This window comes from Panthera uncia, assembly GCF_023721935.1.
Source record: "Panthera uncia isolate 11264 chromosome A1 unlocalized genomic scaffold, Puncia_PCG_1.0 HiC_scaffold_16, whole genome shotgun sequence".
In the NCBI taxonomy this organism is placed as follows: domain Eukaryota; kingdom Metazoa; phylum Chordata; class Mammalia; order Carnivora; family Felidae; genus Panthera; species Panthera uncia.
The window spans coordinates 19,048,011-19,074,737 of NW_026057576.1; the positions used below are offsets into that span (position 1 = coordinate 19,048,011).

General features: G+C 34.6%; 1 protein-coding gene across 2 annotated transcripts in view; it reads left to right on the top strand.

Moving 5' to 3' along the window:
- Positions 1-26,727, top strand: part of INTS6 (integrator complex subunit 6) — an 89,608-nt gene that overhangs the window by 3,271 nt on the left and 59,610 nt on the right. For both annotated transcript variants that reach the window (XM_049647438.1, XM_049647437.1), the window contains one exon: positions 19,297-19,386. In XM_049647438.1, coding sequence (XP_049503395.1) covers positions 19,297-19,386 — 90 coding nt within the window. The remainder of the gene's footprint in view (positions 1-19,296; positions 19,387-26,727) is intronic.

Consider the following 26,727-nt stretch of genomic DNA (forward strand, 5'->3'; position numbering starts at 1 on the left):
GAAGAATTCTGAATTCGCTTCTGAATTAAATCATGGGTCCAGAGGCTGTTATTATTTTTGAACTCCATACTTTTGGAAAAGAGGCTTTTTGAATTTTCTTTATCTCCCCCCCCCCCCCCCCAATATGATGGTTCACTATGAAATAAGGCAAAGTAGTCCATTATAATTTTTGAGATTGCTGGCCAGGAAAATTAAAGATACTGGTGAATGTGTAATGTTACACATAACAAAGGAATATTAGTTCCAAGTTTAATTTTTAAGTTGTAGTGCAGAAACATTATTGCCACAAATGATACATTTAGGAATACATTTTGTTCTTTTCTCAAGGTCTATGAGCCACAATTTTCATGAGTTTGACAAATTTCAGGAAAATTTCCAGTGATTATAACTTTTGGTTGCTTTATATAGGAAGAAACAGAATTATTCCCTTGTTTTAGAAATGTTTATGCTTTGCTTAGTGGTACCTATTGGGCACCTAAACATTTTTGGAAAGGGCTGAATATAATCCTATAGCATTTAAGTATACATGATTCAGAGTCATTTTGTTCTAGTTCTACTGAATTGCACCTCCATTGTTTAATTCAGTAAATGCTTGTTTTCTTACCACATAAATCTTTAAGTTTTTCTACCCTGTTTTATTTTGCAATATTTGTAATTTAGGTAGGTTTGTCATGAACTTTTTCCGCCAAGAATCTGTAAAATAGATTTCTTACCCTTTTCTATTTCTTTGTTATATGTAGTGATATACAGGCCTATTGGTGAAGGTTTTGATCCAAGCTTCTTTGAGTTCAAAGACAAATTTGAAACTTGCCATTATTTGGTTACTCTTAATTTGGTTGTCCGGGTGTCAATGTATGGAAGAACTGTTTCCTATTTCTCTGCATCATATTTCATAAGGCATTTACACACATTTACCTCCTGCCACCTATTAAAAATATTTCTTAGGGTGCTTCTTTAGAGAAGCTGATTGTCTTGGAGAGGCTGAGGACATTTGCAATTTAAACTTGTATTTTCCTTTTCCCAGTTGCCATCTTCCACCAGAGAATGCTTAAGTTCTTATCTGTAAAGCGTTATGATGTTTGAGGTTGAAGGTGGTCCTGCTGGGCTGTTACCACTTTGACCAAGAGAAGAGCCTGGAGATTAGGATGCTTTTGCATGTTCGGATTTATTAATTCAAGAAGGGGGAGGGATAATGCTTCTCAGTTATTTTGATGAGTAAGCAAGGATGCATGGAGTAGTACTAGTGCTTATGTCCTGAATTGGCACATAAAAATGAGACTAGCATTAAAATAATTGAGGAAGCCATAATTTTCAAATGAAAATGAGTAAAGCACTTAATTAGAAGAAAACATCTTCCCAGAGATATTTCTCACCATAAGTCTTTATTTCGCTGATTTAAATATTACACATTTTCTGTTAAAGGATAGATTATCAAGAATTTTGGATGTCTCAAATACTTAACACTAAATATAGTTCATGTATTTTCTTTGTTAAGAGTACTTTGTGTTTGCCTGTTTTCTGTGGAATAGTTTTATTCTGTAACCTGTGTTTTTACATAAATACTTCCCCTTTCATACTCTACAAGGATTTGTAGGACCCACAGTACTAAATACTTGTATATAATTTTAGTACGTGAAAGGAAATGAGATAACATGAGCTAGATGAGAGGGACAGAGCATATTTTTAGAGAGCATCTAAAAACATTTATGTACATTTCTGAATGACTTTCTTAAATACCTAAATGTGGATGTATATGTATATATATTAGATACCCCCATAGCTACTCCCCCCCCCCCCCCACATGCATGTACATATGTGATTTTCCATAACTAATCCCAAGGATATTTTCAATGTCTGTATTGCTTGTGTTAAGTTAGTAAGTATATCTACAAATAAATCGTCTTTGAGATGTTAGTAATTAGGATACTAACAGACTTTGTAGGGTGTAAGTAAGGTTAAAGTAGCTGAGAAAAAAAAACACATCTTGGTGATTGTTTTCTTCAAGCACTTTGGATATCCCAGTAAAAACTTCCTTGCGTATAGAAGTCCGTATAAATATTTAATTTTGAAAATCTGTACCATTTGCTGATATTTCTGCAATCATGGAACAAAGTATAGCTTCTTTCTAGTCTTTTCCTTGGATATTATAGCAACACTTAAATTGCTTATCATTGCAGCTAAATGTGACACACGTGTTTTTTACATGTATTCACCAGAGTTTCAAATAATGCTGATCTTTTGAGAACCACCGAAAATCTGATGAAGAGAATCCTTGAGCAGTACCTAAAAGCAGATACAATATGTGTTTAATTTTTTAAAGGATTTTCAATGCCAAGTTTTACCTCATTTGAAAAATAGTAACTTTTTAGACAAGATCAAATTGAATCTTAGGGAGGAGAATTTTAACCAGTTTTTTCTTCATCATAAATATTTGTGAACTTAGCAAATTCAGGTAGAGTTCTAATACTACTTTTTTCCTTTTACCCAGGCAGTATCTATTTAGTACTAAGGTAGTACAAAATACAGGCTTTTCTTGTAATGTAGGTGAAGTAATGAAAACTTGATTCCCATTTGGGTTTTTTGTTTCCCTTAGGCTGTCAAGAAATATATTACCAGTAGTTTTATATTTATTGACCTGTAGACATTTTTTTCAAAAGAAAGTAGATTTTTATACTGGAACGTGCTTCTGTGCTGAGTATGAACTGGAAAGAGTGGTGAATGGTATTTTGTAAAATTTTTAAGTCCATGAACTTTTTTCTTTTTTTCCTAATTTTTAAATTGTGGTAAAAAAAAAAAAAAAAAAAAGAAAACCCACATAATATCAAATTTACCATCTTAACCGTTGTTTGTTTGCTTGTTCGTTTATTTAAGTAATCTCTATAACCGTGTGGGGCTTGAACTCAACCCAGAAATCAAGAGTCCCCTGGTCTTCCTGCTGAGCCAGCCAGGTGCCTGCTGTCTTAATCATTTTTAGGTGTACAATTTGGTAGTATTAAGTATATTCACACTGTTTTGCAACCAGTCTCCAGAACTTTTTCATCTTTCATAACTGAAACTGTATACCAGTTGAACATAACTTATTTTTTCCTCCCTCCAGTCCCTGACAACCACGATTCTAATTTCTATCTCTATTTGAATACTCTAGAGATGCCTTATATAAATGGAATCATACAGTGTTAGTCATTTTGTGACTGGCTTATTTCACTTAGCATAATGTCTTCACCATTCATTGCTGTGGTAGCTTATTTCAAGATTTTATACTCCTTCTTAGGACCGAATGATATTTCATTGTATGTATATACCACGTTTTGCATATCCATTCATCCATGGTGGGCTTTTGGGTTTCCACCTCTTGGCTATTTTGAATAATGCTGCTATGAACAAGGTGTGCAAATGTCTCTCTGAGATCCTGCTTTCAATTCTTTTGAATATATACCCTGAAGTGGAATTGCTGGATCCTGTAATTTTATTAAATTTTTGAGAAACTCCTCTGTTTTCCATAGTGGTTGCAATTGTTTTATATTCCCACTAACAGGGCACAAGAATTGCAATTTCTCCACATGCTTGTCAACACTATTTTCCGTTTTTCTGATTTTGGCCATCATAATAGATACAAGTGATAGCTTACTGGTTTATTTGCATTTGCCCAATTATTTATATTGAGCATCTGTTCATATGCTGGTTGGTCATTTGTATATTGGTTTTGGAGAAATGTCTGTTTAAGTTCTTTGCTTATTTTTTAATTAAGTTATTTGGGTTTCGTTGTTGTCGTTGAGTTGTGGGAGTTCTTTAAATATTTTGGATGTTAACCCCTTACCAGATACGTGATTTGCAAGTTTTTCTCCCATTTCATGGGTTCCCTTTTCACTCTTGATTGTGTCCTTTGATGACAGAAGTTTTAATTATTGATGGAGTCCAGTTTAATTTTTCTTTTGTTGCCTATGCTTTTGGTATCCTCTCCAAGAAATCATTGCCAAACCCAATGTCTCTGAAGCTTTCCCCCTATATTTTCTTTTAGGAGTTTTAGTTTTAGGTCTTGCATTCAAGTTTTTAATCCATTTTGACTTAATTTTTGTATATGGTGTATGGTAAGGGTCCAACTTCATTCTTCTGCCTGTGGACATCTGGTGTTCCTAGCACCGTTTGTTTGAAGAGACTCTCCTTTCCCCCCCATTGAAAGGCTTTTGGCCAGTCCTTGAACTTCTTATAAACCTCTTAAACTTATCTTCAATAATTTTTATTGGCTCATAATTCTTACTGATGGATAGGGGACTCTACAGTCAAATTTGCTTAAAAGTTTTTTCTCTCCATCTTTTTTAACTGGATAAAAGAAGCACAATGGCCAGGAATGTGAAAATTGGAATCCCAGTCCTGACCTTGATATTGAATTACTGTGTAACATGCTTTACCACCCTGTGCCTCTGCTTCTTCATATTCCAGATTACTAATAATGAAGCCATTGTACTGTTATTATAGAAATGATTAGAGGTTTAAATGGGATGGTATATTAAAAATGTACTTTCAAACTTGTCAAGTGCCAAGGAGACACAAAGCTTTTTTTCCCTCAATAGGTTAGTTTGTTTACCTCTAGTTTTCTGTTATTTTTTGACCTTAAATTTGAAATTTTGATTATAAAAATGGGGTGATTTTTAAAGCAGAATTTTATTACATGCTTTGAAATCTAACAGCCTATTAAATATGTATTTTTTTTTCCCCTTGGGCTTTGTATTGCTTCCTGAGAAAGCAGTGTGGAAAGTAAATACTATCACTTGGCCGAGTTGTCTTAATGGCAGTTGATAAATATGACGAAGCATAGGGATGGTTTGTAAGGTTCAGATAAGTCAGAAAGTCATTCTTTTTTGTAGGAATACAAGTTAGAGAAGAAGGGACCTTTACATAGAACAAAAGCACATGTTGTAGGATTCTCTCAAATGGGAGCTCCCCCTAGTGCGTTTAAGATGAGATTTACACAAGTTTGTTTTGCAAGGGACCTTTGAGGAACACCTCTGTCGTATATCAAGGGATATTTTAATAAGAAGGTTTGAGCTTAAAGTAGCATGAAGTGGGTATGATTTATTTCCTATTGAGTATTAGTTTTAAAGGTGGTAATTTAAATGAAAAATTTTAAGACCTAGATTTTGTTTTCTTTGAAAACACTTACTGTCACTTTTCTTCATAATATGCTCTAAATCTGTTTTCTGAAGGATCAAAAAATTGCTTTGTCATGATCTTTCAAAAGAAAATGAAAAAGGATATCCAAAAGACATTATTGCATTCTTAATTAGAAATTACTGTGTAATTCTTACTGTGTAAGAAATTATAAGTATAAAAAGCAAAAAATAATAGGTTTTACTTCTTCAAAGAGAATTTTATTTTCCCTTCATGCAAGGGAATGTCAATAATTACATATTAAATTATGTACAACTGAAAATTAAAAGGCTGGGAACAAATGTAATATTTGAATGAAAGAATTCTACTTTTCAAGTATTTTAAGTTGATTTAAGGTCATTTGTGGTCAGGAGTAAGGAAAGAACTGTTTAGACACGTTCATGTCATAGGTTTCTACAAAGAGATTGTGCAATATTTTATAACTTGAAATTTCTTTAAATATTTAAAATAACCCTTAGCCAATATAACCCTTCACTCAAGTTTCTAACGTATATGTAAAATCATCTTGGTGGTCTTTTTTCATTTGCTTCAGCAGTGCCCATATGTTACTAGCCCTGTGTTCTTTCATTTAAAAAAAAGTATTGCCCTTATGCAGACTTAATTTTTATTTAGCAGTGTTATTAATTTTCTTAATTTAAACATGGTCCCAGACCATAGACAAAATACTAAAGTTTTTTGTTTCTGTTTTAGTTTGTCAGAAGAAGCAGATTCTTTTTCCCCCAACTTTTTTATTGAGGTACAACTTAAATACACAAATCTTAAGTGTGAAGCTTAGCGAATTTTTATATACGTTCTTGAGAACAAGATTGAACTTTTGTATCTCCTGACAGAAATTTTCATTGGACTTTATGTATCATTATGACTTTTGTTTTATGGGACTTTAGAATTGCAAGTGCTGTTAGAAGTTTAGTCCATCTTCCTCATTCTATACATGAAGAAAGTAAAGCCCAGAAAAGTTTAGAAGGCTGATTTCTTTACACTTATGAAATATTTTAAAAGATTAAAAATGGTTATGGAACAGTTATACAGATTTTTTTATTAGCAACTTGTATGTTATTAAAGAACAGATTTTATTTACAAATGTAACCAATAGATATAAGTCCCTTCTTAGGGGTATGTCTGTGGTTCTCTACTGGAATATGCTTTCTTTCAATTCCTCTGGTGAAAACCAGGCAATTCATTTTGCCAGTTTGTTACATTTAGCCTTTCTTGTAACACTATGAAAATACTGTTATATGCAGTTGGAGTTCCTCCCCACTCCCTTGGAAAAAAGTTAATATGAACGTTGGGGGCCCTGGGGTGGCTCAGTTGATTAAGCGTCCTACTTTCTGGTCATGATCTTGCGATTCATGGGTTCGAGTCCCGTGTCGGGCTCTGTGCTGACAGCTCAGAACCTGGAGCCTGCTTCAGATTCTGTTTCCCTCTCTATCTGCCCCTTCCCTGCTCACACTGGGGAGGGGGCAGAGAGGGAGAGGGAGTGAGACAGAGAGAGAGAGAGAGAGAGAGAGAGAGAGAGAATATGAATATGAGACAGAATCCCAAGCAGGCTCCTCACTGTCAGTGTGGATTCGCTATGGAGCTCTTTGTGGGGCTCAGATTCCCAAACTGTGAGATCACGACCTGAGTGAGCCAAAATCAAGAGTTGGATGCTTAGCCTACCAAGCCACCTAGGCGCCCAGATATAAGATAATTTTGAAAACCTCTTAGCATCGTCTTTTAAGATTTAGAAAACTCTGATTGGTTCTATCTGTTCCCACTCCATCCGTGAGTTCAGGCCAGTCATGTAACCTCTCAGCCTCAGTTTCCTCATTAGGAAGATGAGGTGAAAGGATCTATGCTGCAGGATTGTGGTGAAGATTAAGTGGTATGGAATGTAATTTATTGTAACACTTACTCTCATTTTTATGAATTTCCTTTTATTTGCATTTTAAAAACTGGAATTGTGGGCACATGGTATGTTATACAGCTTTTTTCAGTATAAGCGGTGTGGTACAGAAAGAACCGCTTCATTAGAACTGGTCGTGCCTGGCTCTGCCACTTACTAGCTTAGGCTGTATTGACAAGTCCCCTTAGCCTCACTGAACTTCAAATCACTTATCCACCAAATGGTGAAAATAGCATAATTCTGGGGAATTTTTGTAAGAACTAGAAATATTAATCATTTAGCAAAGTGCCTGTTTGGCACATGGTAGGAACTCAGATGACAATGATTAACTGTCGTGCCCAATGTTATGTTAAACACTTAACAGGGCAAAGCTTTGTAATCCGAAACCTTTGACAGAAGTTCCATAACCCAACATCTATCCATCATAAACATCGTAAGAAGCTAGAATTAGCTAGCCAGTATTTCCAGCTAATGTAAAATTTTGTGCCATAAGGAACAAACATGATGGTTTTGGCTTTAAATTGAAGCTCCAAAAATATTTTCCCCTTGGTGTTGAAAAGTTTTTTCTCCAAAATCTCTTTCTTGTTCAAAAACAGTTTGATAACATGTTTAATTTAATAAAGCAAACATGTTTTCCGATTTTCAGAGAAAGAAGGTTTTAATTTTTTGAGGAAACTTAGATCTGAGTCCATTTCTAGGGCTTTGTAAATAGTATATTTTAGAATACGAGTTGGTGTTGGTTGGGATGGGGTGGAGGGAGGATGTTCTTGTACAGAAGAAAGGTCAAATGTGAAATGTTATGATCCCTTTTATTATTTGTAATGTAGATTTATGTGGGAAAAATAGGATAAGCCTAGGAAGGATTTTTTTCTATATGATAATAGTTCTTTTTTAGAGCATATGTGATCTAAAATCCGATGATTGGTATATTGAGGTATAGTTGCACATAAGAAAATATTTTAACATAAGAATGTTACAATTAAGAGGATTATTTGTAACCAAGGGACAAATTTATATCAGGCTAGTGATGTCTTATCAAGATTTATTCTTGTTCCTATGCACTCTTGCTTTTTTAATCTGTTCCTTAAAAGGATATGGCATTTTAACATTTTCCATTTTTTGCTTTTGCCTAGATAAGCTGAGGGACTCATAGTAAAGGTCCTCAGAAGGATTATATTGTCTGACAAACTGTTACAGTGATGAAAACAGTTCTGAGTATGTGAGAAAAAGTAATTGTAGCATTAGCTATTAGTAATGTACTTTGAAACTCCTCAATGGCAGTATTGATGCTGGCATGTTAAAGGAAACCTCGTTAGATATTAGGAAACATCAACAAAGTCTTCTGGTTATTTTTGAGTTTGAACACTGGAAGCATACCAACAATTATTCTGAAAGGATTAAAAACAATCGTTTTTTTTTGTTTTGTTTTGTTTTTTTTTAATGTGTATTCATTTTTGAGAGAGAGAACAGAGCGTGAACTGGGGAGGAGGGGCAGACAGAGAGGGAGACAGAATTCAAAGCAGGCTCCAGGCTTTGAGCTGTCAGCACAGAGCCCAACGCAGGGCTTGAACTCCCTGACCTCGAGATCATGACCTGAGCTGAGGTCGCATGCTTCACCGATTGAGCCACCCAGGCGCCCCAACAATAGATTATTTTTAATCCCCGGAATTGAAGATGATTCTGTGTTCTGTGAAAGGTTAGGCTGCAAACCTCAGTAAGTGATGTTACAAAGGCTCCATCTACAAGATGATGACAGCATTCAGTCCTTTTGGATTATTGAGAGTAAGCAAAATGATGTCTTTGTGGCCTCTGATAATGCCTGAGTTGTGGTAATTCCTGGTCATTTATGTACTTTGGCAGGTAAAAGCTAACGTAAAATTTTGAATTTTTGTTGTACAGTTTTAGTTGTCAATCCATTTCTCAAAGCAGTAAGTTAGAAAAACCAAGAAATTGCATTCAGAAAATTGGGCCTAAATCAGATAATAGAGCAAAAAGTCTTTATATGTTGGAGTGCCTAGTGGCTCACTTGATTAAGTGTCAGACTTGATTAAGTGTCAACTCAGGTCATGATCTTGTGGGTTCGTGGGTTCGAGCCCCGTGTTGGGCTTTGTGCTGACAGCTCAGAGCCTGGAGCCTGCTTCAGATTCTGTTGTCTCCTCTCTCTCCCCTTCGCCCACTAACGTGCACATGTGCTCTTTCTCTCTCCCTCTCAAAAAATGAATAAATATTAAAAAAAATTTTAAAAGGTCTTTATATGTAAATTTTATTGTTAATCCAGAAGGGACAATGTCTAATCTCAAACAACATTATATTGAATGTAACTCTTAATGTAATAAAAAAAAGAGTCATTCTTAGAGCTTCCATTTTAATGAGCTTAGAGCAACTATCAAAAACGTGTGACAACTATCCAGTCATTCATATGACCTCTGCTTTTTCACGAGGTTCATTTCTAAGGTAAAACCTTTGTGGATTTGTATGTATAGTTAGAAGGGCTTATATACTTTTCTTGGCGAAAGGCCCAAGTATTATGTGGTTAGTTTCTCATTTCCTAAACATGTCACCTATTTTGAAAATTTTAAATCTATAAACACTTGGGAAGGGACTTAGTACTAAGCATCAGTAAATGTTTGAGTCAGAGCCTAGGGAGTACAGAGTACAAATACCTTTTGTAATGGATTTGGAGAAATTTTAATAGTTCCTTCTAAAAAACCTTCTGAAATTGGGTTACCATCAATTCTTTCCTAAAAAGTGAAAATTCATGTTTTTTTTTTTTTTTTTTTACAAAGCAGAGCCCCTTAAAACTAATCTCGAATTATGATTTATCCAATTAAATTATTTTCAGTTGGCCTTCAGCTATAGCACATGGGAAAAAATAGACTGTCAATTTTTCCAAGTGCTTATCATGAATTTTTTTTGCTTTATTAAATTTAATGCTTTATTGCTAACTTTACTGACATGAAACATTTATTAGGCAGTTCCTTCTCATTTTCAGTTGTAGTCATGAAGATACTTACATAGAATCCTGTGGTTGAATTCCATCTTCTGTGTAGGAGAGCTGATGTGTGTGTGAATGATTTTTTTGTGAACATATGTGTAGATGTTTAGGAAAAAATAGCTCTTAATAGTTAAAGACATGATTTAACCAGACTTTTGCAAAGGTAATATCTATACATTTGGTGGTAATCAACACCTCAAGGAGATGATTAGTCTGGATAGTATAGGTACGTCTGTGTGATTTATTGATGTCAAATTAATTTTCAGCATTATTGCTATATATAACTTCATCTGTCTTTGAAAATAGGTTTTCATCCTGGCTTTTTTTTTTTTTTTTTCTTTTTCTGCAATGTTTGCAACATGTTTACTATTACATTCTTTGCTGGAATTTTTTCCCAAATTAATATTACCTAGTCCATTTAATATAACGAGCATATTAGGTTTTTTTTTATCTAGAATGTTAGTATTTTTTTTTAAGTTTATTTATTTTGAGAATGAGAACAAGCAGGGTGAGGGTCAGAGAGAGGGAGGGAGAGGGAATCCCAAGCAGCACATGAGCTCATCCACGCTCAGCACAGAGCCCGACACAGGGCTTGCTCATGACTGTGAGATCATGACCTGACCCAATGTCAAGAGTTGGACACTTAACCTACTGAACCACACAGGTACCCCCCAATTTTTTTTTTTTTTTTTACTGCTATTACTGTTTAAATATTACCAAAACCAGTTATTTATTTGTAGAATAATCTTATTTAAATTTTAGATTCCAGTTCAAATGTAAAACTCAAATTCTGTGAAGTTATTAAATATTTAATATTTTAGACCTATTGAATTTATATTCCTGGTTTTTGATGCAGTATTTCTTAGCCCTGTATGTTATGGAGTTTCCTTAACATTTTTGTCCTAAAGTCAAACTGTTCTTCAGTTCTTACAGTATTTCTTTTTTTCCCCCGTGTTTGTTTATTTTTGAGAAAAAGAGAGCATGATGGGGGAGAGGCAGAGAGAGAATCCCAAGCAGGCTCTGCTGTCAGTGCAGAGCCGACCTGGGGCTCAATCCCGTGAACCGTGAGATCACCGACTGAGCCACCTAGGCGCTCCTATAGTATTTCTTACATGATTGCTGTTTGGTTTATTAATTGAATCAAATTCTAGGATATTGCTCTTGGTCGTTATATTAAAATAAATATATGGGATTCCCCTGGCCTTTTCTTAAGTCTTATTCCATCTGTTTTTAATGATGCTAATATTTTTAACATAAGGAATTGTATGGTTAGGTAAAGGAACTGTATTTGTACACAACTGTATAATAGAATTACTTGAAACTAAAAGAATATATATTTTAATGTGGAATTTTAATTGTTTAATTTTGATGTTTTTCTGTAGTTATAGACCTTAATTTATTCTAAGATGCTAGGTTTTCATACACTAGCAGATTTTTAAAGGTTTATTTTTAGATACTAAGCACATTTTAATTTTGACTACTTGTTTTGAATGTGTAATAAATGCACATGGTTAAAAAGTTCAAGCATTATAGAAAGTTACACAGTTGCTCACTTCCATTGTTCAGAGGCAGCCATGGTTAATCAGTTTGTAATGTATCTTTCAGAGATCTTTTATTTTTTTTTTAATCTTTTAAAAAATTTATTATTTTTAGAGAGAGTGGGGGAAGTGCAGGGGTGGGGAGAAGAGAGAGAGAGAGGGAGAGAGAGAGAATCTTAAGCAGGCTCCATGGTCAGCGTGGAACCTGATGTGGGGCTCTATTCCATGACCCTGGGATCATGACCTGAGCTGAAATCAAGAGTGGGACACTCAACCAACTGAGCCACCCAGGCTCCCCTTTCAGAGATCTTTTCTATATATTCAGAGGTGCTATTTTTTTTTATAAGCACTAATTTCCCAAGATGAATATTTTAGAGTTTTTTTTTTTTTTTATCAAAAGACTCATTTTTGCCATACCACTTGAGATCATAACTATAAAAGTAATAATCTTAAATTCTAAAACAAACATAAAACTTGTAATTCTGGCCTTGGAATATTGATTTAAATATAAGGCTGTCAGGCCTTTATTGACTTAAATAATTAATATATTTTGTTTGGAATGTTTAATTAACCAGTTGTGATTCATTCCTGTAATACAACGAACCTCCCACCCCTTAAAAGAAGCAAAACTGTATTAACGACAGTGAATTATTGAATAGAAGATATAATTAGCACATCAAAACTGTGATTTCATAGATCTTATTGATATAGATTGAGGCAAAAATAAAATAACTGACTTCAAGGGAAATATTGAGTACATAAATATTAGTACAGGTAATAAGCAGATATTGACAAAATTCTGGTTGTGGTATGCAGTTGCCTGAAGTTGAGCAATACTGAACTAAATGTTATATATACTAGTTGACTTGTATTTGCAAAGTATGTATTAAAAGTTGCTTTTCTCATTTCTATGTAGTTGTAATTGTGTTTATTATCAGTATTATGACAAGTCTTTGGAAGTGAATTGCATCCTAAGATATTTTTCTTTTAGAAATAAGTTTAAAGGAGATGAGTATTATGAAGTAGATGACATCTATATCTAACACAGAACAATAATATTAATATTTCTGTGTTTTATATTTTCTCTATAGAATCTGAATTTTGACAGATTATATAGGGAGTGTCAGCATTTCTAAATGAGAATGAAGTAGTTGGTCATATTTTAGAGGAACATATATTGTTACCTCTTTTTTAGATATGGTAGTAGAGGAAAATAGGATTGATAATGCCAGCTTTATGTTCTTATGTAGATTTTACAAAGATGTAAATAGGGGACCTAAACATCTAGTTTAGCAACTTAACCGTTAAAAAATTTTTAATAGCTGTCCTACTGAGTACTTGTCCAGTGGCATATGCATGAGACCCATTACTGATGCAGTACTTACTTCTCACGGCGATTCTTTCCTCCTTTTGACATAGTTGCTGTTGTTGCTATTACTTAACTTGAAAAGGAAGTTTTAGGTTGAAAAAGCACAGTCTGTTTCTGGAAGTTTCTGATTTTCTTGCTAGGGAATACGCTTTTAGCCTATATGTGTAAGACATTATACATCCTAACATCTCTTTGGTTGATTTCTTTTGACTGTACCTTTCTGGGCATATGGCAAAATAACTAGACAATAGTAGGTGTAAGTAGCTGAAAATGCCATCACTGGAGAGCTGGTGGGCTGACATTTGGTGCACATTTTCTCTTCAGTAGCCCCTTTAATCCATGGGAAAAGTAGCTTTGCCATGGCTGTCCTTATGAGGTTGTTCCAAGGACTGATAACATGGAGCATGGTGCACAGGGAGAAAATGAGTCCTTTGGTACCATAGCAGAGATAGCCAATGAAAGTTTTACTGAATACTCAGGGGTGCCTTGCTTTTGCTTTGGAAGATAATAGTTAAGACTTATTTAAGAGTACAGTAAAATTCCTGTATCTCTTCCAGCCCCCCCCCACTACATTTTAAATTTATTGGGTAAAATTAAAAATTCTGATTCTGAGAACTGGGTTAGTTTGTATTTGAGGGAAATATAGCCTTTTATATTTTCAAAAAATTTTTTTTGGAAAATTTTCAAAAACTTTTTTGCAAAAATGGGTTCTAGTGGGTAAGATTACTTTTTTATTATTTTTTTCATTTATTTATTTCTGAGGGACAGAGTGAGACAGAGTGTGAGTGGAGGAGGGGCAGAGAGAGGAGACACAGAATCTGAAGTAGGCTCCGGGCTCTGAGCAAGCATTCAGCACAGAGCCCGATGCGGGGCTTGAACCCACGAACTGTGAGCTCATGACCCGAACTGAAGTTGGACACTTTACTGAGCCACCCAGGTGCCCCAAGATTACTTAATTTAATTCTTTAAATTTTCTTATTGAGATTTTATGCCTTAATTTCATTGTTTTGGCTAACCCCATGGTAATATTAAATTATTGCAAGAACTTAACATTTGCATTTTATGTTATCTTTAGCAGAATTTTTACCTGAGGTTTTTGACCAGTAGTAAAATCAGTTGTTGTTTTTTTTTTTTAATAAATTTTCTAAATGAGAAGATTTCCATTAGTAAATAGGTAGAATATTATACCTTGCACTCTATCCTTTAGGGACATATTTAGATTTCTTTGCACCAAGAAGTACAGCTCTGAGAGAACCATCTGATTTTAATTCTGCTAATGGCAAGAGTCCCTCTACTGGTTGCCTTTGATGTAGCAGAGCCTAATATTACTATTTTTTTTTGGAGATCTTGTAACTTAGATAAAAGCTATTTATAACTTTATGACCAAGGTGAATTTTGTGGTCTATTCTAATATGGACTGTCCCCAAATTGAGTGACTTCATAAACATACAAGGAATAAAAACGTAAAGATTTGGGAATTACTGAACTGCATTGGCTTGGCAACAGATAGTTAATGACATTATAAGTCACAACTTTTGACCTTGAAATGTTAAATTATTTTTTGTAACACATGAAAATTGTCTCATGATACTGGTAGACAACCAGAAATGTGCTTTAATTTACTGCGTAAAAATGTGTGAGAAAGATGCCAGTTATTTCCCGTGCTTCTGCCAAGCATAAATGCACTTGCACAGGCGGGGGAGGAGCAGTGTAAACTGTAGAGAAGAAAACTGTCTTGGAGCAACATCATCTGATCATTTGTTGCAGGTGATTTAGAAATTTATGCTTAAATAAATTTATTCTAACATTTATATTTCTATATAGAGGTAGGGATAATTTGTTCCTGAAGAAATAAAAACTGTCCTCTTGTATATATGTGCAGTAAGTCATTATTATTCTAATTTTTATCATGACTAATCCTATTGTCTTTTTTAGTGTGATTCTTGAAGGGATCTTAGCCATGTTAGGGTTAAATAATTAAATAATTATTTTATTAAATTATTAAATAATTTATTTTATTAAATAAATAATTAGCCATGTTAGGGTTAAATAATTAAATAGGTGAAATGAAGATGGTCATATTTTTCTTTACTTTTTTCTACCTTTGATCTTTATCTCAATTTTCCAAAATTTAAAGTCATTAAAGATCTTAATATTGTTTTACCTTGCTTTTGTACCTATGCTCTCTGAAAGTTGGTTGACATTCGTTTTCAAAAGTAAACATTCCATTTTGTTTACATTGTATTTTGTTGCAGTGTGTTTTTGTTGGGGAGAGGTATATTGATTTATATATAGACAATTTAGGGGTACCAGGGTGGCTCAGTCGGTTGAGTGTCTGACTCTTGGTTTTGGCTCAGGTCATGATCCCAGGGTTGTGGGATCAGGCTCTGTGCTAAGTGTGGAGACTACTTGTGATTCTCTCTTTTCTCTCTTAATTACCCTCTGCTCCTGTCCCCGGATTATGGTCTCTTGTTGTCTCTCTCTCTCTCTAAAAAAAAAAAAAAATTTTTTTTTTATGGGTGAGAAATCACAAAGCAACAGGAAACCAAGTAAAGGAATAGCTCCACTGTAGTTAATTTTGCTGTAGATAGAATATATTAAATAAAACCAAACTGATTGTAACACTATTAATTATTCTGTGAACATGGCACAGTCTAGGTTCGTGTAGAACTGTATGCAAGAGGATTTAGTTGCTACCAACAGGACTTTTAGATGCTGTGGAAAGACCATGATATTTAGAACTGGAATAAGGTTCTGGCTTTGCTAGTTACCAGCTGGGTAACTTTGGATTATATTATTTAATCTTGTGAATATTTTACTGTACCATGTTTTTAGGGTTAAATGAGATCGTATGACTGTTTTATTGTTATTATCAAGTACCTGATTATTAGTAATTTCAGGTATAGTCACTATGGAGAGTACTATGTGTATGACTCCAGTAAAGTTTCAACTAAAAGTTGGTTATCAAGGAAAGAGTCACTTATATTTTGATGTTTTAATTTAGCTTACATTTTAACTCAAAGGCTTTGCTGAATTTTAATACATTTTAACTTGATTTTTAGATATGATGGTCCTTAAAGTATGTACTGGTTTTTGGATGCATATCACCATTCGTAAAGTTCAATACGTCATAGATCATTGTTCTTTAATTACAAGTGTAACCGACTGGCCTCTGAAGAATAATTCTCAGTGTGCTTATACAGGAATAAAAATTGATGTCAGACTTTCATTCAGAAAATATAGAAGAAAATTTGAGTTAGGTGTAGAGGTGCTGCAGAAGCACTGTTCCAATTATTTGGTCCACGTAGTTGTAGCTTAAGGGTAGAAGCAAGATAAAATAATTCTGAAGCTATCAGGATATCTTGGCCTTCTTTATCTCCCTTTGCCAATTTTTGATCTATCGTGGTATTTGTAGAGACCAGGAGAAGAGAGTTCTATGTACATAGGTACATTTATTATTGGTGAGATTGGATTATCAGGCACCTGACACGATGCTTGTCGTATGGCAGCCACTCAGTAAACATTTGAGTGACAAACATGAGTAAATGGAGAGTGGATGGCTAGACTGACACAGGACAGAGGCAGTGTACCCTTGTATCCTAGCAAATTCATGAGTTGTTAATGTGTTAAGCTAGGGAAGCCCTCATTTATATTGAGATATAGGTAAAGTATCTATATCTTCTTTCAAAGCTTGTTGAAGTTTGAAAAATTCTCAGTGGTTCCATGAACTTGGGCAGGTTTGTATTAAACCTCAGTCAGTGAATCAATGAGTATTTTAAGTGCCCAGTGCTTAAATATTTTGTGCTCAGTGCTGAGGAAGAAATAATGACATGCTCCTTGACTTCAGTTTACTCAGAATCAGGAAGCAATGATGAACAATACAAGACAGTGTATTTTTAAAAAACTATAGTAAATACACATAACAATTTACCATCTTAACCGTTTTTAAGTGTGGAATTTAGTAGTGTTAAGTATTTTCACATTGTTGTGCAAGGTGTTGTATATTTAAATTAAAAATAATTTGAGAAGGAGAGAGGTTAAATGCTGCAGGGAAGTAGTATTCAAAATGTACTCCGTGGGGACGCCTGGGTGGCTCAGTTGGTTAAGCATTTGACTCTTGATCTCAGCTCAGGCCTTGATCTCAGGGTTGTGAGTTCAAACCCTGTGTTAGGCTCCACATTGGGCATGGAGTGTACTTAAAAAAAAGAGACAAAATGTACTCCATAACACCACTCCAAATCCAGTTTTATTTGAAGAAACATTCTATGTATCTATATTTTATTAAGTTTGAAAACTGCCACTATTAGAAGTTGGAGAGGGAGAACGATAAATTATTTAAGGGCAGGCTAATCAGGGAAGGCTTCATGGAAGAAGAGGACTTAAACTGGGCCTTAAAGAAAAATTCGGAATTGAGTGGGTTGTGGGCAGGGAAAAGGGAAGACATTCTACGAGAGGGAACCAGGTGAAGTTCAGCAGTGACAATGAACATGGGCTGTTTATAGATCTATGAGAAGACTTACATTATTAGAATTTATTATTTATGTTGGGGGTGAATGGTGTGACAGGTAGTATAGTGTAATGTTTCTCCAAATGTATTCCACTTACCATGAATGTTGTGGAGAAGGAAGGGAAGGTAAATTCATGTTTGTTTGTTTTTTTAATCCCCTGCAAGTCTTCTGTAACAGTTGGATGCTTCTATGCACTCGAAATCTTCTAAAAGTTATAGCCAACATATTTTAATTTGACCAGAGGTTGCTTTCCCCATTTGGAATCATTATTTCCTGGACACCTGTTTGAAAAATGTATATGCCACCTGCAAGTTGTATGACTTGATCAAGAAATTTAAACTGCCAAATCTCCCCTTCCCACTTTATGAAGATCAGTTAAAATCACAGTGTATGTGAAGTGTTTGTAAATACATTTAACAAATAGAGTATATGCTGTAATATGCTAGTGACTGAGAGCTATATAAGTGTAAGGGAAGTTTATTGAACTATAGAATATTACATGCATATAACCCTTCTACATCCTTGCTATTCCAAATATGGTTTGTGGACATTAGCATCTCCTACATTGCAGTCTTGTTAGAAATGTGGAACCTTAGGGGTGCCTGGTGCCGGTTAAGCGTCTGACTTCGGCTCAGATCATGATATCTCGGTTCGAGTGTTGGAGCCCTGTGTTGGGCTCTGTGCTGACAGAACAGATTCTGCTTCAGATTCTTGTCTCTCTCTGCCCCTCCCGTGCTCATGCTCTGTCTCTCAAATATAAACAAACATTAGAAAAAAAAATGTGGAACCTACTGAACCAGACCTACTGAATTAGAACATGCATTTTATCAAGATCAAAGTGATTCATATACACATTAAAATTTGTCATATGCTGTTCTGCATCATATCCAGCAAAACTTCATTCCATCCTTTCTTGAATGTGTTAATGGCAGAGAATTTGATAATTTTCAAACACAAGGTTTACGTCTTTGAAATTCTAGCCTTTGGTCATAATTTTGTCTTAAATGTGCCTTAATATCTTAAATGAGAGCCATTTATATGTAAAAGATAAGTTTATGTTTTTCTGATTCCCTCATAGAATGTGTCCCTTAAAATTGATCATCATACTGAGTAATTTGGCCAGAGATTTGAGTGGAAGTTACCGAAGTTCTTTCACTTTATATATGGAGCATTTGAGAGTTTTGTGTCACTTGTCTTCCATTGCCTCTGTCACTGTTGTTTTTGTACCTTCTCTTGCCGAGCAATTTAAGTAACATCCTTCTTAATTTTTCATATTGGGCTATCATTAAATTTCACTAACCTTAGAGTAGCCCTTGTGTTCCCATGGAACCAGATTTTAGAGCTCTTCCATGCATATATCCAGTCACTTGGTTAGATGTTTTGCTTACAGGCATAAATTACATTGCATTGTTATCTTCATGTACTATGTTGCCTTTCTCTTTAACAAGTTTTTCAGAAAAATACTGTCTTTTAATTTTGAATATCTAAATAAGATTATTAGAATTGAGCTATAGAGTTCCTTTTAAAAAATTAAGTACTTTTAGTTATTTAAGTATAAATGCTCACTGTAAAAAATTAAAATGATAGAAAAATGTAGAAAGAAGTGAAAAGTCTAACTTTTCCTCTACCTAATCCCATTTCTTTAAGGTTAACTTCTGTTTAGTGCATGTTTCTTTCTGAATCTTTTTTTAGTGTACAAAAGGTATATACAGTATATAAAACTTAATAACAAGAAAAGTGGATTTATACAGTGTTCTAAGAATTGGCTTTTTACTCAGAAAAATTAAGCTGATGTCTAGACCTTAATATAATTAATGTGTTTTTGACTTTAGGGACGAAACCCTTTTTTTTTGGAGCCAGCAATAATTATTACAATTACTGATGGGAGCAAGCTGACTACTACCAGTGGAGTCCAGGATGAGGTAAGTTATATTCCTGTCAGCATAGATTATGCAATTACAGTTGAAAAATTATTATTTGTATATGTACTGTAGGGTATTGAACACCTTAAATAGGTTTGATTATTTGATGCGGTCTAGAGTCACTTGTCTCCTAGGACTTATCTACCTTCTCTGTTCATAGCAGTGATCTCCAGATTTTCTTGAATAGGAATTTCTGTGAAAAACTTTGAGCCTCCCCCCATTCTCCAGCTCCACGTGTATTTTTGAGTTTATGTGAGGGTGACAGTTTCAGTTCATACAGTAAATTTAGTGAAAATGAAATCTTATTTTCAGGTTGAAAAAAAATAGGCACAGCACGCTAATAATTTCTTCCATATCTCAGTGGATTGTCATGTGCACTCTACTGTGGAGACTTCTAGACTAGACTAGAGCAAAGCCAAGAGGAGTTTAAGACTAGGAAAACTGAAGGTTTTTAGACACTTTTATTCAAGTCATGACTTAAAGCTAGCCTCACCTATTCTCTGCTAGCATTCTTTATGCAGAATTGGTTGCGTGTGGTATGATAGAGTGGCTACAATAGACTTATTTTAACTTTAAGCTGTTTTTACTGTAGTATTTGATACAGTTGACCCTTGAACTGTGTGGGGGTTCGGATTGTCGACTCCCTTGTAGTTAAAAATTTGTGTATAGCTTTTGACTGCCCCAAAACTTAACTATTCATAGTCTGCTGTTCATGGGAAGCTTTACCAATAACATAAACAGTCGATTAATCCATATTTTATATGTTATATGCGTTATACACTGTATTCTTAATAATTAAGCTAGAGAAAAGAAATGTTATTAGGAAAATCATAAGGAAGACAAAATACATTTATAGTGCTGTACTGTGTTTATTGAGAAAGATCTGTATACAAGTGGATGTTTGCAGTTCACATTTGTGTTCAAGGAGCAACTGTATTTGTTTTTCAGAATATATTGATATAGATGGGAGGTGTTTTAGACTACTTTTTTTTTTTACTGTTTGCATTTGCTTTAGAATCTTAATTCTTGTATTTACAAAGGGTTTAATTAAGTAGGAAGAGTATAGTTTTTAAGTTTAGTAATTTTTAGAAATACTTTCATTCGTGTGATGTTGTGGAATGTCACTTGGACATGGAGTCAGGATGCGTGCGTTCTGGTCTTTGTTCGGTTACTTTCTAGCAGTGAACTTTGTTCCAGTTACCTAACTTCTCCAATACTCTTTCCTTGTCCATGAAATAAGTTGGCAATTCTTGCCTTACATCATAGTTTTGTTGGAAGACTGAAATGAAATAATATAGGTCAAAGTGCTTGCTAGGCTGTAAAGCAATGAGCGTAGTAGTGTTCTATCATGAAACAATGGAACCAGTAGAGTGGTCATTGCCTGATCTTGAGTCGTGTGGAAGAGAACCAGAATTGTTTTGTTTGAGCAGTTGATGTTAAAGGGAATTTAGGATATAATTCATAGAGATAGAACTGAAAATTTTAGGCAGATTAAAATTCATATGAAATAATTGATAGTCTACATAATTAGTAGCATTGGAATGCTACATAGCTGAACCTAGTGGGTTTTTGGACTTTCTTGAACTAGGTTGACATGCATAGCCAATTATGTCCTGCCACTGTCAGGACCCAGATGGATATTAATTATATATATGAACAAGGAGTAGAAATGTTGCTTAACTTTAAATTTGAAACTTTGAAGTTGATTTTTCCCACTTTACTCTCCTTTTGAAAAATTTGAGAGGAAGATTTAGGTATCAATAATCAAATCAGAGGTATTATTAATAGAACCCATAGTAATTTCTTCAACTTTATTTTATATCAGTTAAGTCTTCTGGTGGTTTGTTTGTTTCCTTCCTTAATGATTTTGATTTATAGTTGTGATGGCTGACAAAATATTTCTATTTTTTGTAAAATATTCCTACATGTAAGATTATTCATTCAGGATGCTCTGTCTTGCTGCCTTTGTAGAAATGTCCTTTGGGGTACAATATATTTTGTTCCTATATAACTGGATTCGTCATGTTTATAATATTTGTTTTGGAGGACCTCCTTTAACTTTTAAACATATTTTGAAGTATAAATGGATATTAGAATTGCTCATCTTTCTTCCCAGGTTTTTGGGAGGGATATTGGAGAAATGGGACTGTGTGCTTACAGTAATCTAAAACTACCTGGCAAGTAAGATTGGGAAGATTTTCTTGTGGGCAAGCATCTTCCATTTTAGTTCTCTTGTAGCTTCTATGATAGTTAGCCTGGTACTGTGAACAGAGCTTATATTAAAAAATATTGATTATAGATACTATGGTATGAGTTTGGTAGTCCTCAAGATGAAAATTACTATTATTTATCAGAGGCAGAAGATTCGTTTGTTTTAAGGCAAAGGTTTATTTTGCTAATGTAGTTGGAATATAGGTCTGTGAGTTGTTTTGGTTTTCAAGGTTAGGAATGTTTTTGATCCTTTGCACATTTGGTTCTTAATGTCTCAACAAGACTCCTCTTGTGGGGCAGAGAATGTACCCCAGATGTGCATATAGTTGAAACGTAATTTTTGCTAAAATATTGGGAAATGTTGGTCTGTTCTAGCCCAAGTAATTAAATTATGTGTTTCATTTTAAGGAGTCTTTCAATTAATAAAAAGTATAAAGATGCTTTTTGTTTGCTTGTGTGTGTGTGTGTGTGTGTGTGAGCGTGCATGCACGTGTGCACATGCGTGCTACATGTGATCTATGTTGTCATAATTTCTACTAGACAATGAGAAACAGAATTTTGTCTTTTGTCTCTTCCTCTTCAGATCTCTGAACCTTTGCTTTTGGCAAAACTTGATTCTTTTTTAGATTTATTGAATGAGTGAATATATCAGTGATTTCTATGCTTGTGTATATATAATTTTTGATTGCCTGTGGCTGCTATTGATGTGACCTGTTACTATTTATGGAGTTGTGCGTCCCACCTGACTGATATCCTCTGCTCAAAAGAGTTACACTATCTCACATGGGGTATTATATTTGATCTGCTGATGTTATTTTTCAGGAATATGTGTTTCTGCTGCTTTAAAATCATCCTTATGGCGTATAAGACGACTTAGAGCTCGTGTAGTCTTTTTATTTTACAAATGAGGATATTGAGATCCAGGGAGACAAAGTGATTTGCTCAAGGTTATAACATTTTTTATTGCCAAAATCTGGATTAGAATTGATGTATAAATTCCAAAGACATCCCAGCCCCTCCAGACCAGTGCTTTTTTTCTGTTATATCTCCTGCTTCTATATTTGATTTGTTTTTTTGTTTTGTCCTAAAATTTATCTTCTGTTTACCTGATTTCCTGTTTGTCTACTTCACCTTTCTATACAATTGTGATGTAGACATTATGTTCTTGTTCACTCAGTGCTCATTGAATGACTCTTATGACCAGGGCATTCATTTCTAGGCAATGAGGATACAAAAGATGAACAGGGTAGATTTCTGGTTCTTTTTTTTTTTTTTTTTAATTTTTTTTTTTTAACGTTTATTTATTTTTGAGACAGAGAGAGACAGAGCATGAATGGGGGAGGGTCAGAGAGAGGGAGACACAGAACCCGAGACAGGCTCCAGGCTCTGAGCTGTCAGCCCAGAGCCTGACGCGGGGCTTGAACTCACGGACCGCGAGATCATGACCTGAGCCGATGTCGGCTGCTTAACCGACTGAGCCACCCAGGCGCCCCGATTTCTGGTTCTTAAGTTTACAGTCTTATGGGGGGAGATTACTCATTAAATAGTTTTATTAAATAGAGATATATACTAAGTGGGAGCACTAAAGAGGGAGGGGAGTGTTAATATGACCTGTTTTGTGTATGTGTTAAATCCTGTGTACTGTGAATTTTTATCATCATTTAAATTTTCATTGAATTCAAGGGTCTTGTGGATGATTTAGTATTAGGATGGACTCTTAGCTTGTATCTGAAATTATTATAAAGAAGCCTGGTATAAAGTTGTTTTGAGCCTAGAAAATAGTTAATAGAAAAACTTGGTGTCATATTGTCTCTTGACCTGGCTAAGTTTGTTGAGGACAGAATGACCCAATTTCTTATAACTTATTTGTCAAAATCATATAGGGATACCATTTCCTCTGTGATAGTTCATCACTTAGCAGTGTGTTAGGAGTTAGGAGACTAACGGTTTTGTATTGCAGGCAAAAATCTTGAGCTGTATATGATCGTTTTACCTTATTTCATGACTTTAATTGTCTTTTGGCTTCATTTAATGAAAGTCCAGGTTATTGTCTGACGTGTCATGAGTGTGTTTCTAGTGTAGTACTTCTGAATAACTCTCTAGGACTTGGTGACTGTTGTGTTGGACGAGTATGTGTGTATTTTTTGCCTCCTTTTTTTTTTTTTCTTTTTAAGTGTAGCTATTTGATAAAATTGGTTCACAATATTTTCACTTATGAGGAATGAGTTAGATAGGATTTTGAATTCTGATACACAAGAAAACTGTATTGCTTAGCCTCGTAGTAGTATTCTTTGATGTTGATAAGTGTACGCACTAATGGCCAATTACAGTACCATTCATTATGTTTAGTACTGATGTATCAGGTGTTTTGGTAGAATCACAAAATCAGAATTATTGAAAAAATTTCGTTCTGTTTTTAATTTCCTGCAAAGATCCTCCCTAGCACTGTTTTGCAATGGAAAACTATTCTTACTATGATTCCAGGAACACATGGCTAACTATATTGCTCAATAAAGTAGCCAGAAGAAATCCTGCCAGTACCTTCTTGGCGATGAATGGCATTCCAGGGTAGTGTAGTAGTTATTTTTCTCTTCCTTGAAAGTGCTAATAGTGGTATTATCTTTCAAATATTGAGATTTCTATATGCTGAAGAATGTTTCTGCATCTCTTTATCAATGTTGTGATTGCCCTGGAGGCTAACGTTTTAGAGAAGATACTTGCAGTAAAAAATAAAATGTTGGCTTTTGACATTAAAAGTTTTGCCTTCTTGGGGCTACTGGGTGGCCCAGTTGGTTAAGCGTCCAACTTCGGCTCAGGTTGTGATCTCACAGTTCATGAGTTTGAGCCCCGCGTTGGGCTCTCTGCTGACAGCTCAGAGCCTGGAGCCTGCTTCAGATTCTGTGTCTCCCTCTCTCTCTGCCCCTCCCCAGCTCATGCTCTGTCTCTCTGTCTGTCTCTCTCTCTCTCTCTCTCTCTCTTTCAAAAATAAATAAACATTAAAAAAAAAGTTTTGCCTTCTTATTGACTTTCCCAGCTTTTTAAGACAAACTAGGACAACTACTTTTATAACTTCTTGGCAAATGTTCAGAAAGGGCTTCTGTAGAAAGAGAATGTCTGAGTAATCTCAGCTCTGTGTTGAAGTGGCTACAGATTAGGTAGGGTTTTATCTTTCAACTTGTCAGTTCTCAAAAGCTGATGCAGAAGTCCCCTCAGCCTTTGAGAGGTGAATTAGTGTTAGTGATTTTTCTGGATCATTCTTTGTAATGTAAATGGTTTTACCTTTTATAAGGATAATCTTTAGGATCTATAATTATGGTTTATTTAACTCTTTGTGATCTGTACTGATCAAGACAATCCAGAATTTTTTGAGTTTTTTCTTGTACCTGAAGTAATTCTGAAATCTCATCTCTCCTGCCATAAATGTTTTTATTTTAGTAAAGTCCCTAAAAATGTGTTAAAACTATTTAAAAATTTTTTTTAATGTTTATTTATTTTTGAGAGAGAGAGTGTGAGTCGGGTAGATGCAAAGAGAGAGGGAGACACAGAATCTGAAGCAGGCTCCAGGCACTGAGCTGTCAACACAGAGCCTAAAGCGGCGCTCAAACTCACGAACCGTGAGATCATGACCTGAGCTGAAGTTGGATGCTTAACGGACTGAGCCACCCAGGTGCCCTGTGTCAAAACTATTTTAATTATATCAGTCAAGACTTTTAATACATATTTAAAATAGTTGTTTTTTTCCCCAGTACACTTAGAATTTTGGAGCAACTTTTTCGTTCTTTTTTTCTTTTTAAAAAAACCTCTAAGGAATCTTGAGGAATGTCATTGTAGTATCATGGAATGTACCCAAAGGATCTGTGTGTAAATGCATTTTTTTGAGTTTTCATTCATCCCTTAGCAGTGATGCCTCTTACTGATTTCTAGGGACTCAGTAATTTGTGTCTTAGTAGTTTGTGTTTAAATGTTCTAAACATATGTATAACATTACTGTATATGTTAGTCTCTATCAATTCAACTTTCTAAGAACATTTAATAAGAATTTGTTGGATACGGATCATTTGTATTTTCTTTTTATACCCATATTTTTGGCCCTATTCTCTCAACTCCTGGATTTATTATTCCTAGTGTGCTATAGAAATGTATATACATCTGTAATTGAAAACTGAAAATATGTAAATGGTAATATGTATATATGTATATAATATATAAAATATTATATATACATTTATATACATATATAAACAAAATATATGTATATTGAAAATACGTAAATTATAATACAAATTTATAATTAAGAGAAGTTGATGAAATGTTTCAATTCGATAACCTATAGTGAATTTCAGCAACACATTTACAGTACTCTTATTGAATATATCTTTTTTCAAGGGCACGTGGAAAGAAAAACCCTTTAAGGATGGATTGCCCCTAGCCAAACATTTCAATAGAATAATTTTTTTAAAATACTGGCTTATCACTCTTTAATGAAGCTGTATGGCTACAATAAGTAATCTATTATCTAGAATTCTGTGGTAAGATATATCAAAATAATTTTTATTCAGCAGGTGAGGCAGTTTCACCCTGCATTTTATTAGCCTGTCAGAACCAATAAGCAATCAGAGATGCCATACATGTAAGGAAAAATTTACTTCGAGATGTTTCTATTACCCTTCTGATTGTAGCTCTTCCATATATAGACTATAATGTTTAGAACGTTAGTTTTCAAATGGCTGCATCAAAATCACCTAGGGTATTTTATAAAATATTTATGGCTCAGCTCTAATTCTGAAAATTTTAGTTCAGTTGATCGTGACAGGAACCTGGGAATCTGTATTTTTGAAAATGTCCCAGTTGATTCTGATACACATATTTGAAAACCATAGTTTTAGAATACAATATAATTACAAATATGTATTTTAAACTATAAAAAACACATTTGAAAGTGAACAACTTTTTTTTTTTTTTTTTTTTTTTAATTTATTTTTGGGACAGAGAGAGACAGAGCATGAACGGGGGAGGGGCAGAGAGAGAGGGAGACACAGAATCGGAAACAGGCTCCAGGCTCCGAGCCATCAGCCCAGAGCCTGACGCGGGGCTCGAACTCACGGACCGCGAGATCGTGACCTGGCTTAT